The sequence below is a fragment of the Notolepis coatsorum genome, assembly GCF_963971535.1.
Source record: "Notolepis coatsorum genome assembly, chromosome: 13".
Taxonomy (NCBI): domain Eukaryota; kingdom Metazoa; phylum Chordata; class Actinopteri; order Aulopiformes; family Paralepididae; genus Notolepis; species Notolepis coatsorum.
In genome coordinates this window covers 16,859,557-16,883,628 of record NC_140177.1, presented here as the reverse complement: position 1 = coordinate 16,883,628, position 24,072 = coordinate 16,859,557, and the positions used below count along the sequence as shown (strand labels likewise).

General features: G+C 43.3%; 1 protein-coding gene across 1 annotated transcript in view; it reads left to right on the top strand.

Annotated features, from left to right (window-relative positions):
- The window catches only part of LOC311239273 (phospholipid phosphatase-related protein type 4-like), a gene marked incomplete at both ends in the record, with an annotated part of 68,941 nt that extends 47,416 nt beyond the window's left edge, over positions 1–21,525 (top strand). The window contains 9 exon segments of the mRNA XM_084327578.1: positions 854–911; positions 1,167–1,340; positions 5,313–5,394; positions 5,397–5,444; positions 13,225–13,453; positions 14,536–15,151; positions 17,424–17,583; positions 20,231–20,562; positions 20,734–21,525. Of these exon segments, the coding sequence (XP_084183704.1) occupies positions 854–911; positions 1,167–1,340; positions 5,313–5,394; positions 5,397–5,444; positions 13,225–13,453; positions 14,536–15,151; positions 17,424–17,583; positions 20,231–20,562; positions 20,734–21,525 (2,491 nt within the window).
- Between the last annotated feature and the right edge of the window lie 2,547 nt (positions 21,526–24,072).

Sequence of the window (24,072 nt, the reverse complement as noted above, 5' to 3'; positions counted from 1 at the left end):
TTGAGAAGCACAGTAGAGCAGCGTACTCTACAGTAGAGTCACAGTTGAGTAGATTTGCAGCAGTCGATTTTCAGTCAATCTATGTCCTTTGCTCCAAGCCATGTTCAATGAATCTTTATCTTCTGGATGTCTTCTTCCACCAACCTTACGACAAGCTGCAAGGACACTTTTAGGGAAAGGGGGTAAGGATCCGCTCCAGGGCATTTCCTGTCGTCCAATCTAGCTGCTGAACACGGACTGTAAAATGTTATATCCAAGGTTCTAGCAATGACATTGGAGAACATTATTCCACAAATAATTTTGCCAGACCAACCCAGGCTTAATTTTAAATAGGCACTCTGGTATAATTAAACTCTTAGTATAGAGGTGTAGTGTAGTTAAACTCTTAGTATAGAGGTGTAGTGTAGTTAAACTCTTAGTATAGAGTTACAGTGTAGTTAAACTCTTAGTATATACTAGGTATAGTGTAGTTAGACTCTTAGTATAGAGGTATAGTTAGACTCTTAGTATAGAGGTATAGTGTAGTTAGACTCTTAGTAGAGGTATAGTGAAGTTAAACTCTTAGTATAGAGGTATAGTGTAGTTAGACTCTTAGTATAGAGGTATAGTGTAGTTAGACTCTTAGTAGAGGTATAGTGAAGTTAAACTCTTAGTATAGAGGTATAGTGTAGTTAGACTCTTAGTATAGAGGTATAGTGTAGTTAGACTCTTAGTATAGAGGTATAGTGAAGTTAAACTCTTAGTATAGAGGTATAGTGTAGTTAGACTCTTAGTATAGAGGTATAGTGTAGTTAAACTATGAATATGAAATGAGCTTCTTGATTTTTATTTACTGATTTTTTTTTCTGTCCAGAAAGTCCTTTCCTTCCCAGCATGCAACACTGGCTGCCTTTGCTGCTGTCTACATCTCAGTAAGAACAACACAAGCACACATATACGGTACATACACAAATGCCTCGTCCTCAAAACCAAATAACTAACCTCTCCCTGCGTATGTATGTGTGTGTGTGTGTCCTCTCTCTCTCTCCTCTCTCTCTCTCTCTCTCTCTCTCTCTCTCTCTCTCTCTCTCTCTCTCTCTCTCTCTCTCTCTCTCTCTCTCTCTCTCTCTCTCTCTCTCCTCTCTCTCTCTCTCTCTCTGTATCTCTCTCTCTCTCTCTCTCTCTAGATGTATTTTAATGCTGTGTTGACAGACTGTTGTAAGTTACTGAAGCCAGTGCTGGTGTTCTCCTTTGTGATGTTGGCCATCATGGCTGGTCTTACCAGAGTCATCCAGTTCAGAAACCACCCTGTGGACGTCTACTGTGGCTGGCTGCTGGGAGGAGCCATCGCTGTTTACCTGGTTAGTATCAACATAACCCTAAGATATCTTCATATTAAACAAGGTTTCAAAGCTCTGAATTATTCGGTACAGCCAAAGATAATAATGTGAGACAGTATGCTGACAACATACTGCTTTATATCAGTCTGGCTCTCTCTCTCTCTCTCTCTCTCTCTCTCCTCTCTCTCTCTCTTCTCTCTCTCTCTCTCTCTCTCTCTCTCTCTCTCTCTCTCTCTCTCTCTCTCTCTCTCTCTCTCTCTCTCTCTCTCACGCACGCACGCACGCACACACGTTTTTTTTGTATGAACAAACCAGACTAAGAAAAAATGGTTGGCTCTGCTCTGTACTAAAGCCCCCTCTTCGTCCTCTGAAGCAAACAGCAGGAGGCTCTTCTACTTTGCTGGCTCCTCTGTGGGTTCTGGAGGGACCCTGTTGGGTTCTTCTCACAACAGTGCCTCACATATCTGCAGTAGATAGTTTAGGAAAGTGATAAATTATTGTACCAATTAACAGTCAATTAAAAAAATTGCTAATAAAAACAGCAGCAACATTTTACTATTGTGATCAATATTCAGTACATTTCATTTTGGAAAAGCAATTTAATTAATATTTTACTAATTCACTGTCAATTCACAAAGCTTTAATGGACAGTAACTTGTAATAAATCCCATTAATAATCATTTTGGGTGGGTTTCTGTTTACCTGCATGGAGGGTCTACATCTTCTGTATTTTGGTGGTCTACAGTCCATGGCAATGGCAGTGTGTGTTTGTTACTTCGTTAGATGTGGTCCGACTCATCTTGGCTCTGAACCCTGTCATCTGGTCTAGTGTGGGTTGGCGACCGTGCTTACTCGTACTCGGGCTAACGTTAGCCTGACCAGAATTAGCTCTAGCATCCAACTTCCATCCGTTTTTATTTTTTTATATCTAAATCTCCCATTCAACAGGCCAAGCAACGCAGTCTCAACTTTTCCCATGATAGAGTACAACTGTCTGACGTCACCCAATGCACGCTGTGCAACGGTATAAACGGTATGCCTGGAACTTGTCCACTGAGAAACGTTCCGCCGTGTCTTGAGTGCAAAAAAAGTATAAAGTGCAATAAAATTCATTCAGTAATTTTTTTTACGTTACATTTTTTCTGTAGTTAATTAATCTAAATGAACGCGATAAAGTCCCAGCCCTAATTATTATATTATTAAAAATGTATGCATTGAAATGTCTGTACGTCTCGACGACATTGAAAATGAGGGTGACCTCGATTGTCCTTTTCTAGAATAAATAAAGGTTTACTGTCACCCGGCCTTTTGACTGTTTTGCTTCATCTTTTATTTGGTTGTGTGTTTTAATTATTTCCCTTACCTCTGTGATGTATGTACCGTCTGTCTCTTTTCTCTTTTCATTTTTGCCTCCTGTCCCTGTTACCTTTTGTCCTCTCGCCAGGCCGTCATTGTAAATAAGAATTAGTTCTTAATTGACCTGCCTGGTTAAATAAAGGTTAAATAAAGTGTCTTGCTCCGCCTATTGGACTGCTCTGGCACCAAAGGGTGTCCACTGAAAGAATCTCACTGCACCCATCACTGACCAGGACCACGGCCCTCTCTGCTTGGCAAATAAGAAGCTAGCTGTCGAATCGCCCTCCCAAAGCTACTGGGAGGTGGGGTGAGTGAGAGAGAGAGAGTTAGAGAGAGAGTTAGAGAGAGAGGGAGAGAGAGAGAGAGATACAGAGAGAGAGGGTGTGTGTGAGAGAGAGAGAGAGAGAGACGTATAATACAGAACCTTCCTTATATCTAATACTGGCATCAGCGTCTTGCTTCGCCTATTGGACAATAGGGTTGACCCCAATAAAGGGACCAAGTAGAATAATAAACAACTCATATTTCTGAAAAACAAAAAACAGAGATAAACCTTTATATGTAAAAGCGCACCCGCCGTGAACCAGGTCAGGGGAATGGCTTAGAAAACTAAATAAACCCATGTCCTTATTCTGACCAAAATAAACCCAAAGAAAAGGGGTATAGGGAATAAAGGAAGGAAAGGAATCAGTCTAGGTTATAGTCTAGTCTACTGTAGGTTACATGTCTCATTCTTCCCATAGAGCAAGAGGTACAGTATTAGGTAGAGAAAGGTCTGTAAGCCTGGAAAATCAGTAAAGGGTTTACGAATGCTGCCGTGCCTCTCACACAGACTGCGAGTGTAGAGACGGAGGGTAGGGCCTATAGGCGGGACGTGACAGATGCATCCTTTCTCTGAGGAGGAGGAGAAAACGCCTCAAGGAAAATATCCCTAGAGCTGAACAAGCACTTGATATTTTTAGGAACAAAGGCAGGATCCGGCCTCGGAATGGCACTGCTACCATCACCGTCGACGACCAGGCATTCTGGTTGAACTGACAAAGCACTGCATCGTTCCAGAGGCTCAAAGGGGGCTCTCATTAGACACGGAGGTACTCAAGGGAGGTCCCACTGTCGAGTGAAAACACACTTGTTAGAGCATCTGACACCTCGCAGTACAAGCTTAACCACCTGGTGGCTAAACAGAGGTTACAGTAAAACCCCTGCTGACATGCTGAAATAGCAGAGGCATATGAATGGTGAATGGTGCGTTTATATAACAGCTTTTATTCAAAACGCTTTACAATTGTTCTCACATTTGACCCATTCACTTACACATTCACACACCGACGGCGGAGTGAAGATAGGTGAGGAGGAGGACCGATTCCAGAGGACTGGAGATGGGATCCAGAGACATCACCTCGCACCGAGATTGGAATGATAATCCAATCTTAAAGGAACATGCCAACATTTTATTTTGGGAAATTTGCTTATCGTCTTCTCCAGAGAGAGACAAGAAGATAGATACCAGTTTCCTCTCTGTCCACGTTCAGTAGAAAGCTATCTGGCTGCACGTTAGCCTAGCTTAGCACAATGCATGGAAGCGGACAGTGCCGGTTAGCCTAGAACTCTAAAACCTCTCCCGAAGGCTAACCGGCACTGTCCGCTTCCATTCATTGTGCAAAGCTCGGCTAACGTGCAGCCAGATAGCTTTCTACTGAACGCACAGAGAGGAAACTGGTATCTATCTTCAGTAGGACAGTAGGATTCACCCCTGAGAATGGAGGGTGGGGCTTTGCAAATTGCCTCAGAGTTTTGTCTTAACCATTCTGGCATATGACATTTCTCCTGCCATATTGTGTGAAAGCTAACTTCAGCTAGCTAACTTCAGGTTTAACCCTGGGTTTTAAGAGAGCTGGAGGTATACGGGATCATCCCTATGTTCCCCGGGTCCTATGTTCCCCGGGTTCTATGTTCCCCGCTTTGATTGATTAATAGATTGAAAATTGTATTAATTTTTATTATTTTATTAATTATTAATGTCCGCGTTGTTTCGAACGGTTAAGCTTAGGCCTCTTTCGAACTGGTTAAGGTTAGAGTTTGGAATCAGGGCTGGTGGTCTAAAATTTTCAATCAATCAATCAATCAAAGCGGGGAACATAGAACCCGGGGAACATAGGACCCGGGGAACATAGACATGCTCCTGAGGTATACTATGAAACTAGATTATGAGGTTAGCTAGGTAACTTCAGGTTTAACTCTGGGTTTTAATAAAGAGCTGGGTATCATAACATCACCATGATGACCAACATTCTAAACATCAGCTTGTATCTGGTTACTATAGCAACAACCATAGAGCAGGACTGTGGAGTTAATATGACTGCCACTGAAAACTGTAAGGGACAAACTGTCTATATATCTGTGTGTGTGTGTGTGTGTGTGTGTGTGTGTGTGTGTGTGTGTGTGTGTGTGTGTGTGTGGTGTGTGTGTGTGTGTGTGTGTGTGTGTGTGTGTGTGTGTGTGTGTGTGGTGTGTGTGTGTGTGTGTGTGTGTGTGTGTGTGGTGTGTGTGTGTGTGTGTGTGTGTGTGTGTGTGTGTGTGTGTGTGTGTGTGTGTGTGTGTGTGTGTGTGTGTGTGTGTGTGTGTGTGTGTGTGTAGGGTGTGTATGCAGTAGGGAACTTCCAGCCCAGTGAGGACCGTTCCAGAAGCCGCCCAACACCCCCCTCGCTGAGAGAGCCCCCCTCTCCTCACTGCCCAACGTCAGCCAATCAGCAGCCAACAGCCACCAGGGTAAGTGGAGTTCCTTATCATTTGCCTTCCTTTAATTTGTTTTAAGAAAAATCTGTAATCAGAGCCTCCATCATTACTGCACCTTGTTACTGCACCTTGTTACTGCACCTTGTTACTGAACATTGTTACTGAACATTGTTACTGCACCATGAAAAAATGGTTTACGAACAGATCGAAAAGTACCTAGCGGGAAAAAAGCTAATCTACGAATTCCAATCTGGCTTCAGAACATCCCACTCCACTGACACATGCCTTCTCACATGCCGACCACATCAAACAAGAGGTGGACGTGGGCAAATACTGCGACATGGTCATGCTGGACCTCCAAAAGCTAAAAGCAATTGGTTTTGATTAGGGATACTCGATATTGGCTTTTTTACCGATACCGATATACCGATATTGTCCAACTCTTAATTTCCGATACCGATATCAACCGATACCGATATATGCAGGCCCCCCCCCCCCCCCCCCCAAAAACGGAATAATTTCAGGTAATTAACATTACATATGTCTTGTTGTGGAATTAACATAACATTATGCATACTTTTGACAATAAATAAAATCATAATTTGTTCTTACTTGCTTGCCTGGGTAAATAAAGGTTATAAAAAAATAAATAATTTTTTTTAAACCGATACCGATATTTTCCGATATCACATTTGATAATATCGGACATCCCTAGTTTTGATAGTTCATCAGTGAGCTGGATGCAATCCTACCTGGAGGGAGAGAACAGATGGTGAAGGTAAACGGTACACTATCCCCCCCTTCCTCCAGTGAGCTATGGTGTTCCACAAGGAAGCATATAGGACCGTTACTGTTCCTAATTTATGCAAATGACATGTCATCAGCTTCAGTGGCGTTGCGCAATATGTCGGGGCTCCCCGCAAGGTCGGAACATGGGGCCCCGCCCACTCCCCTAAATCAATAATAAAGTGACATGGGATAGACATCGCGGCCACTTAAAGCTTTTTTTTTTAAATGTTTATTTTTCAGGCATCATTCATTGACAAATACAAGTGGCTTTGTATTTTTTGTAACATGAAGGTATGTAGAACGTTATAGCCATATCATAATTTGAGTTCACACAACGGAACGGTTCACATAACATAATTCTGTATAAAAGAAAAGTAGCCTACAAAAAAACAAACAAAACACAGTATAGGCTAGAGCAGGGGTGTCCAACCTTTTTTGAACCAAGATCTACTTTTTTATTTACCACCTAGCCCGAGAGCTACCAGCCAAAATTGTATATTGTAAGCCGTCATTTGAGGCTTTATAAAAGCAGCATAATGAACACAAATCTGTCAGTGCCGAGTCTGACCTCATCTTAAATAACAAACAGCATTGCTTGTTGTAGTTAACAAGGAGAGGAAGAGTTGATTTAGCAAAAAAAAAAAAAATTTTTTTTTTTTTTTTTTTTTTTTATAATCGAATTTTATTAATCAAGATCTACTTGAAATCAGCCCGCGATCTACCTGTCGATCGCGATCGACTGGTTGGGCCCCACTGGGCTAGAGGATGCAGTCAGGAGCTGCTTTCTATTGTAGTAGGCCTATTATTTTATACGAGCATGTCTCCTGGCATCTTCTGCGCAAAGTCCAACACTCTTTAAATCTAGACTGCGCACGTGTCGGCTCTCAATACTAGAAACGTATAATAATAATAATAATAATAATAATAATAATAATAATAATAATAATAATAATAATAATAATAATAATAATAATAATAATAATAATAATAATAATAATAATAATAATAATAATATAATAATAATAATAGCTTCATTTTATATAGCACCATTCAAAAGACCCAAGGTCGCTTTACATAGGGGGGAAATAACAAAAGTAACAAACATAGTGGACAGACACAACATAATTTTGTGCTGGCTGTTCGGTGATTTCTTATCTACCATAGAACTTATGGCGCGTTATGCGCACAATTTAAACCATGTACTAATGTATGGATTAGATTCCAATTCCAATGTAACCTGTAGCCTACTGGTTATGGCAAATAAAACGTTCTATTATTCTAACCTGTCTGGGCGGTTGTAGCGTGGATGGTGTCCTGACAGGGATGTCTGTCTGCTGTCTGCCTGGACTCGGAGCTGACCGGGGGGTTGCTAGCGGTGGCCGGGCTGGGTGGGGAGCTTATTACCGATGCATCTTCAGTAACGAACAATGATGTTATTTTTGGTAGCTTTGCCGTCTCCTGTTCGGCTTTCGCTCTCATCTTGTTTTTCTGAGCACCGCTCGGGTATTTGCGCTTCATTTTTACCGGCGTTTCCCGCTTTGTTTTGAGCGCTGCCTGCCAATGAACATTAGTTATCAGCCGGCTAGCCTTATCGCAGGTGAGCAAATAATTCTACAGCGTACACATTACGGGGATGGGGTGCTTAGCAACATAGCAGGGAGGGGGGGGGGGCTCCGCCCTCTGCGCCCTGTTCCTGCGTACGAATCTAAGATGATAGCCTATAGTGGGGCGGGGCCCCCTAAACTCCGGGGCTCCCCGCACCGCGGGGGTGCGGGGGCTTCCCCTACGCCACTGATCAGCTTGTGACTGCAACTTGTTCCTGTTCGTGGACGACTCAGCCCTGCTGGTCTCTGACAGGGACAAGTTGCAGGTTGAAAAAGCCCTCAGCTCGGAACTCGGCAGAATCTGCACCTGGCTCACTGATAACAAACTATCATTACACCTGGGTAAAACAGAGTCCATTCTCTTTGGATCAAATAACAAACTCAGCAAGGCCAACGGCTTCTCTGTTACAGTGGGTGACAATATTGTCACAAGGAAAGATGAAATTACATACCTGGGTTCCATCCTAGAGGCAAATCTTTCCTGTGACAAAATGGCAACTAATGTAATCAAATAAGTCAGCCAACGAACAAGATTCTTGTACCGGATCTCCTCTCTGGTAAACAAGAATACCCTGAAGACTCTAACAGGAGCACTCATTCAAGGGTACTACGACTATGCCTGCACCTCATGGTACCAGAGCACCTCAAACTGGCCCCGATAAATGTCCAAACCCCCCCACCACCCCCACCCATCCACCCAACCCCCTCCAATGTACAGTTTCTTCCCCCTCAAATGTATATATTTTCTTTTAGGATCTCTGTCTCTTAGTACTGTATATTTGTATATCTTGTATGTCATAAATGTCTGGATGTAACAGTACTGTATATCTGTATGCCGTGTATGTCATAAATGTTATGATGAATTGAAAATGGGGGACCCTGATGTAAACAAGACAAAAGTATTTTTCTGGTCTGCATCCCCCCATGTGTATTGAGCTGTATTGTATTGCATGGAGGATCGGGATGACTGGAAGCACTGATGGAGGGCCCGTCCGAGGACGACCAAGTAGTAGTACCCATTCTGCAATCTGTTAATACAGTTTTCAATCAATCAATCAATCAATCAATCTACAGCTGAAATCAATATTGAAATCTAAAATTAACACTACACAGAATGATCTTTGTAACTGAGGGGTACAATTCCCTGACTGTATTGATAAGTATGGTATCATTAAACCACTACCGCTTTATGTACTTTAACTACTGGCCATACAGTACACGATATCTAAATATGATGAACACTTTCCCACAATGAAATCGGGTCCACACAAAGGTAATAATCAAATATTTAATATATAGCAAAGGGTACATATAACATTCACTATTACGTTTATGATTTGAATGCACTTGTAAGGCAAATGAGTACTCGTAGGCAAATCAACACTGAATGTCCAATCTCTGGTTACGCAGGAAGCAAGTATACAACCTGGCTCTTAGGGAATTATAACGATGGCACACTTAATGATTATAGCTGGATATACTGTAGGGGTCCTCCCGGTTGTAAGCCGGTAGGGGGGGTAGGAGAGCCGTCGGCAGTATCCCGTCTGGTCAACGATGTCTAGGGAGACTTCAGGTACAGAAGACAGTGCAGTAGAATCTTGATCCACAGATGAATACACCTTGGCTCTCTTGTAGGCTGTAGCTGTAGCTGTAGCTCCACAGTGAAGAAGAAGCGAGGCGACCTCAGTCTGGTCTGAGCGCCGTCTCACCTTGACTCCTTTCGGGGTAAATCCAACACTCACCGGTGTTGGCGATTATCCGCTCCACAAATCAAAGTACCAAAGCGAATATATATTCCATGCCGCATAGGGCTCAGCAGTCGTCGGGTAGGTAATCCAATGTACAGGTCCACTCGGTCCTCGCCTAGAACTCCTCGGATGAAAGCACCACGTGTGGTCTGCCCAACCTGGTTAAGACTCTAGATAACACGAGGAAGCGATGGGGATGCTGCTCACTTTAGAAATCTAACCGCACGATGCACCATACATAATAGACTATTATTACTTAATAGAAATACGGTGCCAAACTCTGACAATTCAGCTATTAATTCGCACGAGGTCTCAATGCTATTCTAAGGCCAAACAGGCCATACTACACCGCACGCGGTATCGTGGGGTGAGGCTTCACGTTCTGTTACTTAGTTGGGTAGAAGGGTAAAGGACTAAGGGATAAGAGGACTTCTACATTTACTTGCGCCATATTTATATGCACGGTGAACAAATAGTGCCACTCTCTTTTCGGTAGCCGTATTCCTGCGCAGAGCCGGGGCTAGTAGGGACATGTTTCGTCGGTACCATTGAACTTGGCTCCAAGGGGCTTGTCCCTGGCGCCAGGTCCTTGTCCAATAAGAGAATGAACTATTATGGGCTATAGTAGACTAAAGGGATATTCCGTGTATATGTACAAGGAATATACAAGGGATATCAAACGATATACAAATACTATTCAATATATATCCATAAATAAATATATATATTCGGTTTAATCTGATCCTTCACAACAATCTTGAACCACCTCCAATTATATTAGCAATGAATAAAATAACATCACAGAAAAAAATATTTTCAAAAATATACAAAATACTGGCAAGCGCAGACACTACATTCCATCTCCCCTTCACAAAATGGGAACAGGACTTGGCTTTCTCTCCCAATGCCGTATCCTGGGAACAAATTTGCACCAACACATTCACAATGATTAACAACACTAACCTTCAATTAATCCAATACAGAGCATGTGAGCGGAGCGGAGCGCCCGAGAAATCCGCTCTTCGCTCTAGACGTCTGGTTCCGCTCTCATTCGCTCATGTTGGCCCGCCCCCCCCCAAGTCGCTCTCCGCTCCGCTCACCGCTCACCTTCATTTACGAATCAAGCGCTCCCCGCTCCACAGCTCGCTCAGCAGAATTTAATTTTTTTTGGAGCATGATGTAAATTTGCTTGATTTGACCAAACTACAACAGTCTGCACCCCCTGGGCCTCTTAAAATATTTTTGTATTGAGCCGTATTGTATTGTACCCATTCTGCAATGTTAAATAACGTTTATCCATTCAACTAGCTGCTGTACTAAGCTATGGTAGCTAGCCTAGCCGCAATGCTATGGCCGATCCCATTCACGTTAGCATGTAAGCTAACAACAACAACAGCGTTAGGTTTAGTCTCTCGCTTTTTGAGAGACATAAACTCTCCGCTCTTGGTGGTACATTGTGTTGATGTTGGTTTCGTTTCATCAATAAATGAGGCAGAACACAGTGAATGTATCCTTTTTTATTTTTTATTGGACTTTGTTTGTTTCTCACTCAAAATAAATATTGCGTTCGCCCAAGGTCCTGACAGGTGATTTAAAGATGGCGGATTCTGCTTTGACTTAGCAGGATGTGTAGTGACGGTTCACCCTTCTCATTGGTTGAAAATGGCCTTCATGTTTGTACATTGCCACCTGTTGCTTTGGCATTGTACTCAATCCGAAATCGATCGAATCTTTTTATCCATTTTGTCCAGTCTTCTGCCTTGAAAGTGAATTTCTCTGGCGGGGGAACTTGAAACTGATTCATACTTTCGCTTTCGCGCCGTTGGGCTCGCGCTGCCGTCTCTAAACTCAAACTCAAACTCAAACTGTACTAACGTTACTGTAGCAGCCTACTCTAAAGTCTATACTACGCTATATCTAATGTTCAATCCCACATCTGACACCATGTTGAGTTATAATCATGAGATCTTAGGTTTGTTATAATGAAGAGACGATATGACACAGGCGATAGCTTTCGAGTCCGTGCATCCTTTATTTAACTCCCCCCCCGTCACACATCAAGGTTCCTACCGCACAAAGGTTCCTATACAAATATGACCTAATACTACAGTACTACATGTATATTACATCAGTTTCTGTGTGATCATGTGCACTGAGCGGCTGGGAGCGGCTCGGAGCGGAGGAGAGCTCTCGCTCCGGAGTCGCTCGGACCCATTTTAAAACCCACTCCACGCTCACTTCAAAATCCACCGCTCCGCTCCCGCGCTGTGCCGCTCACATGCTCTGATCCAATATAAGGTGTTACACAGAGTACATATCACACAGCACAGGATGTTTCAAATGGGATTTTCAAACACAGATGTATGCTCCCATTGCACCCTCAACACCCCAGACAACTATTTCCATGCCACCTGGCTTTGCCCACCTGTTCAAGACTTCTGGAATTCCGTCATCAATACACTATCCCAGTTCATGAGCTGCAGCATTCCTCTCTCCCCCTCCCTCTGTCTACTTGTTACTGCTATCAATTTATTAGTCCAGAACACCAAACCCCTGCTCGTTTCCCTAGCTGTTGCCAAGAAAACTATCCTCTTAAACTGGAAGACAAGAAAAATGTGAATACTGGGCAATGGTTGGGCCTTCTCTCAAATTACATATCACAGGAAACAATCTCAACCGTGGATCACATTGAAGTCTCACAATTTAATAACATCTGGGAATTGCTTGTGGATAATCTAGGCTCCTAAGAGATTGACCTGTGAGCCATCCACTCCATAACCCACCCTTCTCTCAATCCTCCTCCTCCTCACCCCCTACTTTACTTACTCCCCTCTCTGCCCCCCCCCCCTTTCCCTTGTCATGTGTATTCGTTGTTGTCCTTCATTGTCCTTAGTTGTAATTTGTTTGTCAATGTCTAGTCTGAGTTCCCCCCCTCCGAGAGGGCAATGAAATGTCACTATTTTTCTTATTTTACTACACTTTTTATTTAATTTTGCACTGTAAATAGTTCAAACGTATAATAAATAATAAAGTTGTCCCCCGAAGAGGGGGGGGGGGGGGGGGGGTGGATGGAGTGCCCTCAAAAAAGGGCCGGGGAAAAAGCTAAAATAATAATAATAAAATAAAGAAATCAATCAATCAATACTGCACCTTGTTATTGCTCTAACTCTATATATATTCAGTATATAACTCCTGTACCTCTGTATATAATCTGTATATAACTCATGTACCTCTGTATATAATTTGTATATAACTCATGTAACTCTGTATCTAATCTGTATATAACTCCTGTACCTCTGTATATAATCTGTATATAACTCATGTACCTCTGTATATAATCTATATAACTCCTGTACCTCTGTATATAATCTGTATATAACTCATGTACCTCTGTATATAATCTATATAACTCATGTACCTCTGTATATAATCTATATATAACTCATGTACCTCTGTATATAATCTGTATATAACTCCTGTACCTCTGTATATAATCTGTATATAACTCATGTACCTCTGTATATAATCTATATAACTCATGTACCTCTGTATATAATCTATATATATAACTCATGTACCTCTGTATATAATCTGTATATAACTCATTTTATAAAGATGTGCTCCCACTGCATTTGTACAATACCTCCAAAATCCTTGTTGTTCTGCTCCTAGGACACCATACTCTGGCTCCCAGCCAACCAGAGCCCATCCTCACTCGAAGCTCCTCCCACACCTTGTCCCCCAACCAATCAGAGCCCATCCTGACACGGAGCTCCTCCTACCGAGAGCCCTCTCTATCCAATCTGAAGAGAGCTAGCGCCGAGGTGGAGGTCATGCCCCCCCAAAGTCCCCTGGGTAACCAAGACAATATGATGACTTTCAGCAGCAGCACCTTGCCCAGGTAACGACTGGCCCCTCCCCTTTCCTGTCTGTTAGCCACTCCTCCTTCATGTCAGGTAGCCACTCCCTCTTACATTTGGGTAGCCACCCCCCCTCCATTTGGGTAGCCACTCCCCTTCCCATTTGGTTAGCCACTCCCCCTACCATTTGGGTAGCCACTCCCCCTCATTTGGGTAGCCACTCCCACTTCTTGTCAGGTAGCCACTCCCCCTTCTTGTAAGGTAGTCACGTCTCCTTCTTGTAAGGTAGTCACTCCCCCTTCTTGTCAGGTAGTCACTCCCCATTCTTGTAAGGTAGTCACTCCCCCTTGTAAGGTAGTCACTCCCCCTTCTTGTCAGGTAGTCACTCCACCTCCTTGTAAGGTAGTCACTCCCCATTCCTGTAAGGTAGTCCCTCCCCCTTCTTGTAAGGTAGTCACTCCCCCTTCTTGTCAGGTAGTCACATGGAGCATGGAGATGAGCAGCAGACTGTTGGCAAAATAATATAATAGTAATAATAATAATAATAATAATAATAATAATAATAATAATAATAATAATAATAATAATAATAATAATAATAATAATAATAATAATAATAATAATAATAATAATAATAATAATAATAATTATTATTATTATTATTATTATTATTATTATTATTATTTAATAATAATAATAATAATAATAATAATAATAATAATAATAATAATAATAATAATAATAATAATAATAATACACTTTATTTTGAAAAGCACTATAAAAAATACATTACATTACTGCTTTACTGAAAATAAAACATGACTGTAAAACAAGCAAACAAAACAATGAAGCAGTAGCAGCAAATATATAGAGCACATATCAGATGTATATTAATAATACTGGTAATGATAATAATAATAATAATGATAATAATGATAATAATATTATGAATGATAATAATATGAACGATAATATTAATAATAATGATAATATCTAGGGCACAGCAGTGTTTGATGGATCCATGAAAGCAGTTTAAAGGTAAGTGGTTGGAAGAGTCTGGTAGCCCATACCTGTTTCTTTGTCTGTTCAGGTGTTGAAAGGTTTTCTCTGGCCCCTCCCACAGGTCCCACGGAGGCTCGTTGTTGGAGGAGGGGCGTGTCCCACGTCGCCATGCCTCCATACATACATCCATGGACTCCACCCGCTCCAAACAGCTCCTCAGCCAATGGAAGAATAAGAATGAAAACAGGAAGCTGTCACTCCAGGTGATGGATGGGGTAAGGCCCGCCTCCTCCTCCTCCCCCCAGAGGACCATGGAGCTCCGCTGCTCCTCAGAGCCCCCTGCCATGGGCCTGGAGACAGAGCTCCGCTCTGGGGCCCACCTCCCCTCCGCCATGGGCCTGGAAATGGAACTCCGAGCTGGTGGCCACATCCCAGCTCAGTACATGAAGCTAGCAGCTAGCTCTGTTCCCCTGACCAATCACAATCACCTACCCCACAACGGCAGCAGTGGATTGACCGGAGGAGCCAGAGTTTCCATCCAATCAAGACCTGGCTCTTCCCAACTGGTTCATATTCCTGAGGAGGATAACCCTGCCCCCAGGGACCAAGAGAGCGAATCAGAGGACAGTTTGGTGGAAGGGGGCGGGTCCATCAGAGAGAAGTGGCTGAGAGTGGCTGAAAAGACCAGCCTGCCCTGCAGACCGCTCAGTGCTGGAGGACAACCAAGAATAATACAGGTTAGAATCTATCTATCTATCTATCTATCTATCTATCTATCTATCTATCTATCTATCTATCTATCTATCTATCTATCTATCTATCTATCTATCTATCTATCTATCTATCTATCTATCTATCTATCTATCTATCTATCTATCTATCTATCTATCTATCTATCTATCTCTATCCCTCTCTCTCTCTCTCTCTCTCTCTCTCTCTCTCTCTCTCTCTTGCATATGCGAGTGTTAAGTTTTTACTCTATTTAGAGTTAATTTAACTCTTACACAAGAGCAAGAGTCGGGCACCCAAGTGGCGACCCATGTAACTTGCTGCGTCGCGAAACGGCCGACCCGGGTTCGATTCCCGGACTGTCTTCCCCCCGCTCTGTGTCCCGTTCTTCCTCTCTCTCTCTCTACCGGACTGCCCGGTAGTACAAATAAATAAAAATCTACCAAAAACATAATAATATAAAAAACAAGAGCAAGAGTCAATTTAACACCAATTCTGAGTGGGACCAAATACACTCGGGAATAGTGTTAATTTGACACTGCAAAATTTACTGTGTATGAATGTAAGTGTGTGTTGTGTGCAGGGGCGGATTTAGGATTGTAGGAGATCCGGGGCTTAGCCCAGATAGGTGCCTGCGTGATTTTTTTTACTTCGACACCACAACCTTTAACTTATACCACCACCTTAAAGCGGACAAAAGGCACTATAGAACACTTAAATTCACACCATTTAATTAATGAAGCAAACTATAATAATTTATAATAATAATAATAATAATAATAATAATAATAATAATAATAATAATAATAATAATAATAATAATAATAATAATAATAATAATAATAATAATAATAATAATAATAATAATAATGATAATAATGATAATAATGATAATAATAATAATAATAATAATAATAATAATAATAATAATAATAATAATAATAATAATAATAATAATAATAATAATAATAATAATAATATACTGTTATTCATACAAGAATTGCAGCTCAAAGTGCTTCACAGCAGTACAAAAAGACAGGCATAAAATGAGCACAACATTGGCAGATCAAGAGCAATGCATAAAGTGCAGACATAAAGCATAAAATAGATAGCAGTAAAATAGACAAAGTCAAGGTAAGACATAGAACATTAAATTACATCGTTTTTCATATTAGGATCTAAGATCTAGGGTTAACTCGCCGAACGTTGAGCGCCAGGACCCCCGAAAACCAGAGTATAGTCGGGTTTTCATCGTTGTTTCTTTTATTCGATATTTCCATTCATAAAGACATGCCTGTGTTATCACTGGGAATGGGTCTGAGATCTCAAAAGTCCAATACCGCCACCTAACACCTTGCGGCCGCTATTGCACTCCATTTGAAACTATGTGGCTTGGTGTCTGTCATTTTGGAAATGACACCAGACCACCCTGAAACTACACTCATATTCACAACGATATAAAACAGAAATGTATGGATGGAAAGATTATCTGTTTTTTGCATCTTGACCGGAAGAAACTATAGATCCATAGCTATAATATATAATATAGCTTTAGGCCTGCAAACACAGCCATGTATCCCCATGTTAAAAGGCGCTGGCCTTTCAACAGTAACAGTAAACAGCGCCATCTGACGCTGAAAGTGTTAATATGCGTCTTTGTTTACGGTTTGATTATCACTGATACAAAGTAAAATAGTGCAGTGCAATAAAATAGTTAGTAAAATAGAATAAAATAATGCAATAGTGCATTGCAATAAAATAGTTATCATCGTATTTTTTCGGGAGGCCGGTAAGGAGTGCATTACAGTAGTCGAGTCGGCTTGAGATCTGGTTTTCAGCGTCCTTTTGATTTATAAATGGCCGTACTTTAGCTATCTTTCTAAGGTGGAAGAATTATGTTTTTGTCAACTTGTTGATTGTGATTTAAAGCGTAGGTCTGAGTCTACCATAACACCAAGACTTAACTCACTCAAATACAGTTAGCAGCTGGATAGACTACAGATGGAAATTAGCTTCTGCTAAATCTGATGCAAACATATTTTCATGTAACAATGATTAATTGTCAAAAAATAAATAAAAATTAAAAAAATTATAATTTTTTTTTTTTTGGAAAATAGATTCAGGGCTTTTCAGAAAACATGCAGGGCTTGAGCCCAAGTAGCCACAACCTAGCCCCGCCCCTGGGTGTGTCTTGTGTTGCAGGTGATAGCCATATCCCAGCAGTAGATCTAAGGCTAATTCATATGAATGTAAGTGTGTGTTGTGTGTCTTGTTTTGCAGGTAATAGCCCTATCCAAGCAACAGGGCCTGCTCCACTCCCCTCGCTCCGAGGAGGGCAGCAGTGTCAGCTGCACCGGTTCCATCCGCTACCGCACCCTGACAGACCAGGACCCCTCCCCCCCCGCATCCCTCACAGGAGCACCAGGAGGGGGAGGAGGAGGTCAGTAAAGTAGCTTATTTTAGAGAGGAGGGGGGGGGGGGGGGGGCTGAGCCTTAATCTCCATCTTATAGCCAGTCTAATTATGAATGTATGTCTTGTCATCACCATGTGAGACAGACATGTATGTAGTAGACTAGGGGTGTAAAGGTACACGTATCCATACCGAACCGAACCGTTTGAGTGTGTACCGTACCGTACCGAACGGCTGTGTAGTGTACCGAACGAATACAACGGTATGTTAACCACTAACGACCACCCACCGGGGGCTGTTTTTTTCACAATCTAATATAATAATAATTATTATTATAATTAAATTAGTATTACAAGTCGATTATTAATTTCAATATAGAATATTCGTTGACAGCCCTACAAGTACAATTAGTTACTGCACACTACATCACCCCTGAGTGGAACATGGAAAGCCAAACTTTCCCCCACTGTACCAAAAACCCGTACCGAACCTTGACTTCAAAACCGAGGTACGTACCTTACCGTGGTTTTTGTGTACCGTTACACCCCTAGATATCATCTCCCTGTGAGACAGACATGTATGTAGACATATCATCTCCATGTGAGACAGACATGTATGTAGTAGACATATCATCTCCATGTGAGACAGACATGTATGTAGACATATCATCTCCCTGTGAGACAGACATGTATGTAGACACATCATCTCCATGTGAGACAGACATGTATGTACTTACTTACTTACTTAGGCCCATCGCTCCCAATGGAGCATAGGCCATCTACGACTTTTCTCCATCCAACACAGCTTTGGGCTGTCCTTTCTGCCTCCCCCGAGCTAGTTCCTTGTCTCTTGAGCTCCTCCTCAGTGTCCCGCCTCCAGGTGTTCTTAGGCCGCCCTCTCTTCCGCTTCCCCTGAGGATTCCAAGTCAGGGCCTGGCGTGTAGTACTGGTAGCCGGTTTCCTGAAAGTGTGGCCTATCCATCCCCACTTTCGTCTCAGGATCTGCTTCTCTACTAGTTCCTGTCTTCCTTTCAGCCATAGTTCCTCATTCTTGATTTTGTTTGGCCACCGGATCCTAAAGATGCGTTTCAGACAGCTGTTTATAAAGGTCTGTATCTTCTGCAATGTTCTTTTCGTCATTCTCCAAGTCTCTGAACCGTAGAGAAGGATGGATTTTACATTTGAATTGAAGAGCTGCACTTTGGTTGTCATGGCGATGTCCTTGGAGGACCAGATGTTCTTCAGAATGATGAAGGCTGCTCTGGCTTTGCCTACTCTGGCTGTGACGTTGTGGTTTGTGCCGCCCTTCTTATCCAAGATGCTGCCTAGGTAGGTGAAGGAGTTGACTTCCTGTATGGATTCATTACCTACTGTGACTGTGTTGTTGGTAGAGGTGTTGATCATCATTAGATTGGTTTTCTTCCTGTTTATTCTCAACCCAGTCTCAAGGGATGTAGTTGCCAGCTTGGTTGTCTTGTCCTGCATCTGGTTGTAGTTGTGTGACAGGAGAGCCAGGTCATCAGCAAAGTCGAGGTCATCCAGTTGTGTCCATAGGGTCCACTGTATGCCGTTTCCCTTTCCTTTTGTGGTGGTCTTCATAATCCAGTCTATGACTAGGAGGAAGAGAAAGGGCGATAGGAGGCATCCCTGACGTCTCTGTGAGACAGACATGTATGTAGACATATCCTCTCCATGTGAGACAGACATGTACGTAGACACCAGGTGGCTCATGGTGCCTTGTCAGTCATGTGTAGTGTCCCTGGAGCAGACAGGAGGAGAGCAACACATTTGCTGTTGCAGGAATCAAACCTGTGATGTTCTAGTTACGTATGCTTTCGCACTATCGCTGGGAACCGTGCGCCCACGTTGTTTTGCTCTCTCCACCTCCAACGGAGGCATGCCGAGCTGCGGTACTGAAGCCGACGTGAGGTCCTGCTCTGGGGTACAGGTACCAAGGCCACTCCCACTGCTGCTGTCCCAAACTGCAGAGAGCTGATCTGGTCAAAACGTTAGCTCTGTGTCAACACTTTATAACTCAAGTCAACAGAGTATTGTACTTGAAATACCTACGCATTAAAATGTTTTCCCCAGAGGATCTCTGTCAGAACAAAGTATTTAAAGTTAGCTATTTGCCATTTCACCACTCCCATTATCTTGTTATCAACCAGGAAAGGTTTTGTGAAATTTGTAGTAAGACATTTATCAATATAGTGATATATGCACAAAAATGTGCCAACGTGCAAACCTTTTCACCACAGCTCTTAGTTACAGCAGGATGGTAAGTTAAGCAGCGCTGTGTTTTCAGATGAAGCAACGTTATTTCTAACTGTACACCCGGCCACTGTCCATCTCTGGGGAAGGAGTACTGACCTGGCATATATATATATAAGGGGAATAAGATAATCCAAACACCTAAACAGTTCAGAACATTCAAATGTTCAAACCCCAATTCAGAAGCACACAGGCAGCGTGGTACAGGATGGGTAGGCTTGCTGGTCAATAGAGAAGCGCCATTAGCTTCTTCTTCTTCTTCTTCTTCTTCTTCTTCTTCTTCTTCTTCTTCTTCTTCTTCTTCTTCTTCTTCTTCTTCTTCTTCTTCTTCTTCTTCTTCTTCTTCTTCTTCTTCTTCTTCTTCTTCTTCTTCTTCTTCTTCTTCTTCTTCTTCTTCTTCTTCCAGGCGGAGGGGGCTTGGAGAGGTCAGGTAGTATAGTTCGGGTCGATGCCCACCCCGAGTCGCGGTCGTCTAAGCCGGTGGTTCGACCCCCCAGCACTGACGGCTCTGGATCCTGGCGATGGAAACCACTGGAGCAACGGCCTTCTCTCCGCCAATCAGCGTTCGCCCTTGACGACCCCAACAGACCCACGGACAGCTGTGACTCGCTGAGAGACGGAGGCTCGGTGGACGGGAGGCAGAGCTTGACAGGCGACGGGAGTGAGAGTGACGGAGGAGGAGGGGAGGGAGGGGTGTATCCCAGCCACCATGATGGAGGAGGAGGAGGGGAGGGAGGGGTGTATCCCAGCCACCGTGACGGAGGAGGAGGGGAGGGAGGGGTGTATCCCAGCCACCATGACGGAGGAGGAGGGGAGGGAGGGGTGTATCCCAGCCACCATGACGGAGGAGGAGGAGGAGGAGGAGGGGATGGAGGGGTGTATCCCAGCCACCATGATGGAGGAGGGGAGGGAGGGCTGTATTCCAACCACCCGCATGTCGTTCATCCTTTACATCCTCTTCACCCTAACAACCCCAGTAATCCACAGCATGCCAGTTATAACCCCAACAATCCCAGTTATAACCCAAACAATCCCAGTTATAACCCAAACAATCCCAGTTATAACCCAAACAATCCCAGTTATAACCCAAACAATCCCAGTTATAACCCAAACAATCCCAGTTATAACCCCAACAATCCCAGTTATAACCCCAGCCATCCCAATTATAACCCCAGCACTCCCAATTATAACCCCAGCACTCCCAATTACAACCCTGGCAATGCCACCCTGCACTTTACCCCCAGCTCCACCTTTGCCCCTCCCTTCCATCCCCACCCCCAGGCCGTCACCACCATCAGGGTGACCCCGGTCGAAGGGGTGGGGCCTGGCAGCGACGCTGGCTCAGACAGCCAATCGGTGGCGTCGTCGAGCCGCGAGTCGACGCTGAGGAGGCAGACTGGCGGCAATGTGGTCCTGACAGCAGACCGAGGTCCCAGCCCCGACTTCCATGACAACCACCGTCTCTATGACAACCGCATGGCCCACAACAGCCAACGTCTCTATGACAACCCCAACCGCCTGGTCCACGACAACAACAGCAACCGTTTCCATGACAATCCCAACAGCCGTTTCCATGACAATCCCATCAGGCCGTTGCCAGGGCTTTATAGCCGGCCCAGTCCGACTCCGCCCCCTACACTTCCCCGCCCCGTTCTGACTCACACCCCGCCCCCAACCCTGGGGCTGGCCTATAGGGAATGACCAGAGACTCACTAGTCATGCTCCCATTACTTCAAATTGTCTATACGAAGTGGTTTAGGAAGTTAAATCAGCCCCCAAATTTGGTCATCTAATGAATGGAGAGCCTGGCCAATAAGGAATCCACTACACTAGTCCCGCCCCCAGCCCTTCAGCTGACCTATTAGGAGTGGTGTTGCCCAGTAAATCCACCCCAATGCTTTCAACCTACAATGAGGAACAACCACACCCTCACGCCGTTGAGAAAGCCTCTCTAGTACCGCCTCAAACCTTCAAACGGCCAATAGTAAAACACCAACTGGCCCAGGACCAAAACAGAGAGTACCTTTTTTTTAATCCAAGCTAGATGGAGACGTCACTAGTCAGTATGGTGGATGGTGGAGACATCACTAGTAAGTATGGTGGAGGGTGGAGCAAGATGTGTTGAATGTAAAGAACTGCCAACAGTGGCTGTTGACGCCAAAAAATTAAGACGAGAGTTCATGACACAGAATAAAATAGAGGACAAAAGCGAAGACTAGAACATTCTGCTTCTGTCCTGCAACCTGGTGACATTAGACGCAGTCGGCTGTAACAGTACACAGACTCAGCGCTCTACGTCAAGTCATTGTTTCTGGTTTGTGAGCTGACATTTGGTTGCGGGCCACGCATGTCAGCAGGGAAGCCAGTCGGTTGGTTGAAGAAATCAAACCAGTGTTTAAAGTCGTGCTGTTGGCTGGCCTAGCAGGCATTAAAGGGATATTTCACTTTAGTAGAACTTAGTAGAAAGCAGTAGTCTTACCTCTATCTAAAGTCATCGTCGTGTAAGCTAGCGAACCACTGCTGTCCCCTGTCGTCTGCTGTCAACACCGTCATCCCACCCAGGGGTCAGGCTCCTCGTTCACATTTTGAGGACTTATTATAATATGTTTGAAGTTTAAACAAAACTATACAGTGATATTATTCTGTGTCATATATTTTTCTGAGTCAAATGTACTCGTTTTTAGCTAATATTCCCGTTTTCAAATGATCAGTAAAGGAACTATGTCTCACTCGAGGTGTAGTTTGACCAGCTGTCAACTTCTCACCGAATGTTTAGAATCTTTCCTCCAGCAAGGCAGCAGGTAACCATGGTAACCACTCCCCTAACAGTCCAGGCAGGGCAAAGATACACAGAGCGCTCAAACCTACAACAAACTGACCTGATCTACTTTTATTCTTCACTGGTAATACATCTGTGAAGACGCATCAAATGGCAAAATAAACACGTAACTTTGACCTGAATTGTTTTGGGGCTTTCCTTAAACAATGGTATTGGGGCTTCTTCTTCTTTTTTTTGCAGTGAAAGTTTGGGGTCAGCTTATACCGTATACACTAATGTGAGACTAACTTAAATACATCACTTGTTTGGATCTTTTGTTAGCTATTTTATTGAAATTATATGTTTAAGTTGCAGGACAATTACAGAAAAAGGCTTTCTTTATTGCTAATTATTTTTGCCTCACAAACAGCCCCCCTCCGGACCACCCCCTAGTTGAGACTCAGCACCATCTTGTTTGAACATCCTGGGGAAAGACCTGGTTTGTCTTATTGAAATCTATCCCCAAAAGGAATGGAAGTGAATGAGGAGCCTGACACCCGGGAGGAATGGTGGTGTTGACAGCAGACAACAGGAACAGCAGTGGTCGCTAGTTTACTAGTAGATGAATTTAAGACTGCTGAAACTTGACAAGTTCTACTGAAGTGGAATCTCCCTTTAAGGAATGCAGGCAGGCTCTCCCCGAGGACCTATCAGCAATGGATCTTGAGTTGACTCCACGCTTAGTACCGCCCCCAAACCTTCAACTAGCCAATAATGAAAGACCATACCCTGAAACTGAAGTGTGTCGTGGTTTTGATTGGACAACCGGTTGTATATTTATCTTAGCAAAATAATTCTCTAGATGGAATAAAGTTGTTGCACCCATGTGACAGAGAGCAACCCTAACCCTAACCTTGTCAAAGCTGTCTTTGACAAGCACAGGAACCCTAACCTTGACAGTAGGATGATGTCGTGTGAACATACAGTATATTGTAGTGTGGCCAGTCCCAATGGGAATTGAACCCCCAACCTTAGTAGTGTGAGAGCCATGGGCTCTGACGGACCTTTCCTGGGAAAATATTACACTTTACTTTCTCTGTACATCTGGACTAAGTCTGGGAATGGGATACAATCATCTGAAACTGGTTAAGATAAGGTTTGAAACTGGTTAAGATAAGGTTTGAAATTGATTAGCTGATGAGCAAAAAGGAGGCTAGCCATGTGAAAACAATGCTGTATGATACAGTGGGACTGAATAACCCGAGCCTCAGCCTGCAGTGCAGCACCCCTGGAGCAGTTCTGGGGTTCAGTGCCTATGGTTACATAGGTTAGCTGTGTGTGAATATGACTATTGCCAGGGTTAGGGTTATATAGATTCGACTAGATTAAATGTATTGTCATTGCACAAGTACAAGTACAGAGTACAACACAATTAAGTTGGCATCTAACCAGAGGGCAAAGTAGCAGTAACGTGCATTGCAGTATACAGT